The sequence below is a fragment of the Sinocyclocheilus grahami genome, unplaced genomic scaffold (assembly GCF_001515645.1).
Source record: "Sinocyclocheilus grahami isolate Dianchi unplaced genomic scaffold, SAMN03320097.WGS_v1.1 scaffold378.1, whole genome shotgun sequence".
Classification (NCBI taxonomy): domain Eukaryota; kingdom Metazoa; phylum Chordata; class Actinopteri; order Cypriniformes; family Cyprinidae; genus Sinocyclocheilus; species Sinocyclocheilus grahami.
In genome coordinates this window covers 326,793-335,071 of record NW_015505557.1, presented here as the reverse complement: position 1 = coordinate 335,071, position 8,279 = coordinate 326,793, and the positions used below count along the sequence as shown (strand labels likewise).

The following is an 8,279-nucleotide window of genomic DNA, read 5'->3' as shown; positions in this document are numbered from 1 at the left end:
TGCACTTTAACAGTTTTATTTTTTTAAAATTTAAAAATGTTTTTGTAGGCTTTTTACTCTTGAGTGGATCAGTGTGCGGTTAGCCACCCTCTTGCTCATTTTCAAATATCCTACTGGCTCTATGCACCTGCAGTACAAGGAACTATTTATTTTTTATTTTTTTGGAGCGCTACAATTTTCTCGAGTTTTACTGTATATGTTTCAAATATTTTCATTTGAACTGAAAGCATAAATCTAGGGTATGTGCTGCTGGTTTCACAGCAAAATGCAAAACTGAACTTTCATTCACTGACGCGCTTCACTCAGCAGCGCATATATGTACTTACTTGCAACCCACCAAAATAAAAGCTTGCTGATTTTAGGTGAATTGCATTGGTGATTTGAGTTGATTTCTGATTTTAAATATTAACATTGTATTTTTAAGTGTACTATAAAATAATGTTTTTTGTTTAATACTCATTTTTTATTTGATCATACTTTATTATTTTGTTTATTTTATTTTAAAAATTAACGAAATAAAGTGCAGTAATACTGTTATTAATATTACCAATTTATTTATTTTTTATACATATATTTCACACTACATGCAGGGTGAGCACCAAACCAAATCTCCAGGTGCTCTCATGAGAACCAGACCAAAAAACTTATGTGCACCCCTGTGTGTGTGTGTGTGTGTATATATCTATATATATATATATATATATATATATATATATATATACTTTTTAAAACATTCATTAAGACATGCATTAAGAAATTTAAAAAAATATATTATTTTGAAGTTGTTGTAGTTCTAGGATTGATAGAAGCATTTTTTTTATTTTCAAATTCCTTTTATATACATTCTCAAATGCATTGACATGATTTTTAATTTGTAAATCTTAAAAGGGAGTGTTAAACACTCTTGCTGAACACAATAATCCTGTTTTCTTACTCCGGCAGGTGGAAGCAAATCGAAGAAAATGAAACTGACAGTGAAAGGAGGGGCAGCAGTTGATCCAGACTCAGGTGAGACGGACTCATTTTTCCATAACACTTCAAGATATAAGTCAGTATGTTCTGTTTGGTTGTTTGTGCAATGCCTTTATCATGAATTGATTGCTCAGGTCTGGAAAACTGTGCTCACGTACTGGATCAGAATGGGAAGATTTACAGCGCCACATTGGGTCTAGTGGACATCGTCAGAGGGACGAACTCATATTACAAACTACAGCTGCTGGAGGATGACGTCAAGAAACAGTGAGCATTTGGATTCCTCTTACACATACGTAATTTTATCCCAAACACAGAACTTGTTCATTATTAGACAGCCAATTTAATTGTACAATATAGATAATCCATAGTAATTTCATACTGTATATACAAGTTTCTTTGATGTAATACTAAGTGCTTTGCAAGCAGCATTTTTAACCAACTGCTGCTTCAAAACCTTAATGTATGTGTTTTTTTGCAAATGTTGCCCATAAGGAATTTCTCTTATAAAAGTGTGAATTTAGGGTACAAATCCATTCAAACTTTTTTTTAATGTACTCTTTTTATGTGAGGAATACCTTTTATTTATTTGACCAGATAGGGCCATTTGTCTTGAGCACGCTTGTGTTGCTTTTTCAGATACTGGGTGTTCAGGTCGTGGGGTCGAGTCGGCACCACCATTGGGGGAAACAAACTGGACAAGTTTTATGATAAGAACTCCGCAATGGACAATTTCTGCAGCGTGTATGAGGAAAAGACGGGGAATGCCTGGGCCTCCAGCAACTTCACTAAATACCCCAACAAGTTTTATCCTCTAGAGATTGACTACGGACAGGTAAGAACTGGAGTGACATCAAGCCAGAGCACTGTTGGAAATATGAGAGTGTGATTGTGCATACATCTTTGTGAATATTAGTTGCGTCTGTTAACATGAATTAAAGGGTGTCAGAAAGACTATATTAAAATAATTTAATTCCATAATACCATTACTGAATGTTCTTCATGTTTTATACCTTTGATTAATTAATATACATGTACATTTTTACTCACAAATAGCAATTTTCTACCAAATAAAGTATTACCTTATTATAGAGCTTGACAACATTTGTAATTATATAATATATAATTAAAATATAAAATGATGATTAGCTCATTTTAAGCCTGGTTTTGTCTGGTCTTTTAAATAATTTGAAGCCATTTCACTTTGGAAGTGTGCTAAGGCTTCCTAGTGAGTCCTGGCTCCTCTAATAGAGAGCCTACAAATATAAACATAGTGATAAGTATTTAAACAAATTGTTTATAATCTAACTAAATCAATATGGAACTTTCTGCATGTATTTACCCAGGACGAGGAGGCTGTGAAGAAGTTAACTGCGAGCACAGGTGCCAAGTCCAAGCTGGACAAACCCATCCAAGACCTCATCCGAATGATCTTTGATGTGGAGAGCATGAAGAAAGCCATGGTTGAGTTTGAGGTGTGTTCACTTCCTCCTTTTATTTTTTATTTTTAGAAAATGTAAGACAAGCGCAGTAAAATAGCACTAACACTATCTATATTTGTTGTAGTCATATGTGTTGGTAACTTTGTGTAATTTCTCCTACAGATTGACTTGCAGAAGATGCCGTTGGGAAAACTAAGTAAGCGACAGATCCAGAGTGCTTATTCCCTCCTGAGTGAGGTCCAACAGGTTGGTCTTAGTGGTTCTGAAAGCTGGATCTCAACCGTATATATATGTATTAAAAGCCCAGTTCTTCCCATTTCGGTTGCCGTTATCCTAACGTCCTTTTTGCTCTCATTCATTTCTGTAGGTTGTGGCAGATAGTGCTGCAGAAGCACAGATCTTGGATCTGTCCAATCGCTTCTACACACTAATACCTCACGACTTCGGCATGAAGAAACCACCACTGTTGAATAACATGGATTACATACAGGTACGACTTGGGCAACCATCTAAAGATTGGCACGGAAACAGTCTTGCTGTGATTGTACTCAATCCTGTTGCATATCCATTATAGCAAAAGGTGCAAATGCTGGACAACCTGTTGGACATCGAGGTGGCCTACAGCCTGCTACGAGGAGGAGTGGAGGACAATAAGAAAGATCCCATTGATATTAACTATGAGAAACTCAAAACCAAAATTGAGGTAAAATGTCTTTCACTGAAAGAACTGTGAAGTATCCTTCACTATTACCATGAAGTGGTCATGTTGTAGTGATTGATGCCGATTTTGTGTTTCTAGGTGGTTGAACAGTCATCAAGTGAGGCTCAGCTTATCCTACAATATTTGAAGAATTCACACGCTGCTACTCACAACACCTACACACTGGATGTCGAGGAGGTGAGGTTAACCCTATAATGCCTACTGCATATGCATTATATGTTTTGCCCCCACAATTACAGTGCTTTTATCTGAAAAGCATTTAAATATAATCTTACTAGGACATATCATTGGGAAATATAGAGTGGTATTTATATGTATTTTATGCAAGTAGTCTGCAGTACTGTTATAAAGGTCTCATTGATTTACATTCCACGTTATCAGAATTTCATACTTTTTGACCATATAAATATCAGTAACTGTACTAAATTTCATATTTTTGCTCAGCGAAAAAAGTTTTTTTTTTCCCCCCTCCTTGAGTATGAGCTTCATGTTCCCCTATATTTTAGTATATGAGCCATAAAAGCCTGATGTATCAAATATGATACAAAACGCATACAGTATGTGAAGTTTTAGGGTTTGTTTTCAGTTAACTTAGAAAAATGTGAATTGACAGGCTTTACAGGGTTCACTAGTGCATTAAAGGATAAGTTCACTCCAGAATTCAAATTTCCTGATAACTCACCCCCATGTCATCAAAGATGTTCATGCCTTTTTCTTCAGTCAAAAAGAAATTGAGGTTTTTGAAGAGAACATTCTTGGATTTTTCTCCATATAATGGGACCCAACGGGTTGAACGTCCAAATTGCAGTTTCAATGCAGCTTCAAAGGGCTCTATACGATCTTAGCTGAGGAATAAGGGTCTTGTCTAGCGAAACGATCTGACATTTTCTAAAAAAAAATAAAAATGTAAACTTTTTATAAACTGCAATTTGGACCTTCAACCCATTGGTCCCAGTTGAAGTCCACTATAAGGAGAAAAATCATGGAATGTTTTCCTCAAAATCCTTAATTTCTTTTCGACTGAAGAAAAAAAGAAAAACATTGTGGATGACATGGGGGTGAGTAAATTATCAGGAAATTTGAATCCTGGAGTGAACTACTGCTTTATAAATAGGGTTGCAAAGGGGTGGAACATTTCCAGAAACTTTCCAAAAATCCATGGAATATTCCAAAAGATCCTGGAAAGTTTACAAAATTTCTGGAATATTTCTGACATTTACTGGAAATTTTCCACCTTTTTGCAACCCTATTCATAAATGAACTGAGTATGCTGTAGCTGTAAAATAACACACTATTATCTCTTGACTACTGCTATTTTGTATTGTTAGATCTTTAAGATCGACAGGGAGGGTGAGTCCCAGCGTTTCCGCCCCTTCAAAGAATTACAAAACCGGCAGCTGCTGTGGCACGGCTCTCGCACCACCAACTATGCTGGTATCCTGTCTCAGGGTCTGCGTATCGCTCCTCCTGAAGCTCCGGTGGTAAGTTTCTGCACCTTCATTGCCATTGACTGCTTCTCTCTGGAAAAAAATTAGCATGCAAAAACCTTTATTGATTAATAACTGTATTGGAGCACATGAGTGCTCATGAAATGGAGAATCAAAATGTTCTTGATATTTACAAAAATAAGAGGTTACTTTACAGTAAAAACAAAACCTACTGCAAGTTTCAGACCTCCCTAGTTTAAAATATGAATTATTTTCTACGCTTCTGAAATGCCCAATTATTTTTAACAATGTGCCTGAGCGACTGAAAGATACAGATAAACTGAAATATCAATTTTTGATTGTTTTTCACATTTCACAACAGACTGTTTTGTCAATTTTTCAAAACATGTTTTATTTAAGGATATGGCAGTGCCAAGCATTTTGTCCTCGGACGTCACATTTCATGACCCCTTACATTGACATTTGACACATATACAATAGGACTGTACTCTAATCATATTTATTCTGGTGATTTCTAATACAAGACAGGTTACATGTTTGGCAAAGGTGTTTACTTTGCTGACATGGTGTCCAAGAGTGCAAACTACTGCCACACATCCCAGGCTGACCCTGTTGGCCTCCTTCTGTTAGGAGAGGTTGCCCTCGGAAACATGTAAGAGATGCTCTTTTTGTCCTAGTTTCAAGATGATTACAGTTTAACAAGTTAAAGGTCCCATATTGTCAAAACTGAAATTTCCTGGCTTTTTTTCATGATTACTGAGGTGTAGGTGCTATGTAACTACCATATAAGTTTCAAAACAGTCAGTCCACAGTAAAATGCACACAGCCTGCTTAAAGTAGCTGTGATTTTTCACGAACCGTTGTGACTTCCGTACCGCCTTCAGTCACCACCCCGAGCACCGCCCACAGTCCCACTCTCCTTTTGCCAAACCCCCAGACAGCATCGCGTTCATGCCATTGCTGAACAACGACAACACCGAAACATGTCGAAAAGGTTAACTTTAACCACGAAACCAGATCGGCCGACCTGTAACGTTACACTCTCACTCAAAGGATGGACGATCTGACAGGATTGTTACTATGAGGTGGATCACATCTAACGTGTATAGTAAAGACAAACTCACCGTGTCTATCTAGTCGAAAACAACAGGCCAATCAGAAGAGAGGCTCATGAATATTAATTAGACAGACCAAAATCGACCTGTTCTCAGCAGAGCTCCTGAGAAAGGAGCTGTAAAAATATATTGAGATGGTTTTTGGTACTTCTACCGCAACTATATATTCTTAAGGACATCAAAACCTCAAATAAAACTCCAGAAAGGTGTACAATATGGGACCTTTAATGTACTAGAGTACAAAAGTTTGGGGTGAGTAAGATTTATTTATATATTTTTTAAAGATGTATTTTATGCTCGCCAAAGCTGCATTTGTTTAATCAAAGATCCACTAAAAACAGTAATATTGTAAAATATTATTACAATTTAAAAGAACTGTTTTCTATTTTAATATATATTAAAATAAAATGTATTACTGTGATGGCAAAGCTGAATTTTCTGAATTTCCAGAATTTCCTTCAGAAATCATTCTAATATGCTGATTTGGTGCTCAAGAAACATTTCTTATTATCATCAATGTTGAAAATAGTTCTTAATATTTTTGTGGAAGCCACACTATATTTTTCTTAAAAAGAACAGCATTTGTTTTACATAGCTTTTGTAGCAAGTTTCAAAATAAGTTTAATATGTTTAAAATGTTACTTTTACTTTACTATTTTCTATTATTACATTACTATTATTACTATTTGTATTAATTTCTTTCTTTAAGTACTGACCCCAAACTTTTGAACAGTAGTGTCAATAATTGGAAATTAGTAAAAAATAAATGCAAAGTTTATTTGCAAAATGCTCTTTTATGATTCGTTGTTGTCATTGTCTACTCCAAAGATCTGATTGTGATCATTTTTTCCCCTTCTATTCTAAGACATGAACTGAAAAAGGCCTCACACATTACAAAGTTACCAAAGGGTAAACACAGTGTAAAAGGTAAGATGGCTCTTCATTCAAAAAGAGACCCTTTTTTGTAGTTAAGCTGTTGTTTGAAATGTCCAAAGCTCAAAAAGTCCATAAGTTTCTGACAGAAATGTTTTTAACATGTTTTTTTTCTGTATGAAGGTTTGGGAAGGACCGCTCCAGACCCAAGAGCTACTGTATCTCTGAATGGAGTGGATGTTCCTCTGGGCAAAGGCATCAACACAAACACTGAAGACACAAGTCTGCTGTACAACGAGTATCCTTTCGTTTTCTGCATCGTTCATTTCCCCCCTTGCTGTTGGTTATCTGTTGTTTTAGGTAAATGTACATCTCAAACATATTTAGACAATTACACATTCACTGTGTTTCCCTTGACTCTAACTTTCCTCCAGGTACATTGTGTATGATATTGCTCAGGTTAACCTGAAATACCTGCTGAAGATTCGCTTCAACTACCAGACCTCTCTCTGGTGAGACATCAGATGAGATCTGTCCAGGTGGACAGGCTTTTGGACACCACCGAAGCCCACTGCTACAGCTTTAGCACCAAGACCAAGCAGCATATGGGTTGACAAACCATTAAATCCGTTTTCTAGCGCTTCGGCAGCACATTTCCTGTTGCTCTAATCTGTTAGTTTGGAGTTAAGTGGCTATATCTAAATCGTATCACTGCATTGTTGCAAATATCACAGGCTTCGGTACATAATCACAGAAATGATTGGACTTACCTGTGGAGATCTTGCTTATGAGCTACCAACGATGATAGGTAGAGAGTCTACCTGATTCATAGACTTGCTTTGTTTAAATAGTTTTGCTAAACCTGGAATCAGGTTAACGGTAACACATCTAGTGTACACATTTTTGTTTGTCTTCTCAATATAAAAAAAGAGAACACGTACAGTTTTAGAAAAAATGTTGTAAGCTAGCAAATAGCCTGCCATAAGTGAGTAACCTTTTACTAGAATTGCCAATGTATGGGCAAATGTTTTGTATGTTAAATCTGTGCTTTCCCAGTTTTGTTTTTCAGTTTGATGTCCCTTATTAAAACCAACTAAAATGGCAATGAAAAGCTCAAAGCAATGGCTGCTGCTGCTGTACTCATGCACCTGTAATCTTTTTTGTTTTTTTTGGTAAACGTTGCTCCACTATGGTTTTGTAGACAAGAAGCTGTTGGCGTCCTGACAGATGTCTTTGAATCATAAATAAAACGGTTTTTGGCTTATTTTTGAAGCTCATTTATTTGTCAAATGCTTCTGTTCAGTTTCACCAATAATTTGTGTTTGAGACAATCCAGAGGAAAAAAAATATATATATATTTTTAGGGTTTATTACCATTGATATTTAACTAAAATGTACCAAACTAACATTTTTCAGTACATTTGTAATTCAAATTGCTCCGTACTTGGTACTACAGCATCTGTTCTGACCGAATCTTTATGAAAATGTATTATGGGCTTACTACCTTAAAAAATTGAGAAAAAAAATATATATATACGCTGTAGATATTTGCATAAAATCTGTTAGAGTAATGAAGTAATCTACTTAATTATAGCTATGCTCCTGTTGGAAGTCCCACAGTAAAAATGTTTATACTTGCAGGAGCTATAATGTTTATAAATGTAGTTCTAGATGAACAAAAAAGCACCATGTTGGTGCACTATGGTTT

General features: G+C 35.8%; 1 protein-coding gene across 1 annotated transcript in view; it reads left to right on the top strand.

Annotated features, from left to right (window-relative positions):
• parp1 (poly (ADP-ribose) polymerase 1) overlaps nucleotides 1–7,826 on the top strand; it is a 21,025-nt gene extending 13,199 nt beyond the window's left edge. Inside the window, exons 8-20 of the mRNA XM_016230841.1 lie at nucleotides 943–1,008; nucleotides 1,107–1,239; nucleotides 1,612–1,807; nucleotides 2,319–2,447; nucleotides 2,577–2,660; nucleotides 2,782–2,904; nucleotides 2,989–3,117; nucleotides 3,214–3,312; nucleotides 4,464–4,616; nucleotides 5,108–5,235; nucleotides 6,564–6,625; nucleotides 6,755–6,869; nucleotides 7,006–7,826. Coding sequence (XP_016086327.1) covers nucleotides 943–1,008; nucleotides 1,107–1,239; nucleotides 1,612–1,807; nucleotides 2,319–2,447; nucleotides 2,577–2,660; nucleotides 2,782–2,904; nucleotides 2,989–3,117; nucleotides 3,214–3,312; nucleotides 4,464–4,616; nucleotides 5,108–5,235; nucleotides 6,564–6,625; nucleotides 6,755–6,869; nucleotides 7,006–7,087 — 1,499 coding nt within the window. The 3' untranslated portion in view covers nucleotides 7,088–7,826. The remainder of the gene's footprint in view (nucleotides 1–942; nucleotides 1,009–1,106; nucleotides 1,240–1,611; nucleotides 1,808–2,318; nucleotides 2,448–2,576; nucleotides 2,661–2,781; nucleotides 2,905–2,988; nucleotides 3,118–3,213; nucleotides 3,313–4,463; nucleotides 4,617–5,107; nucleotides 5,236–6,563; nucleotides 6,626–6,754; nucleotides 6,870–7,005) is intronic.
• The last annotated feature ends 453 nt before the right edge of the window (nucleotides 7,827–8,279 follow it).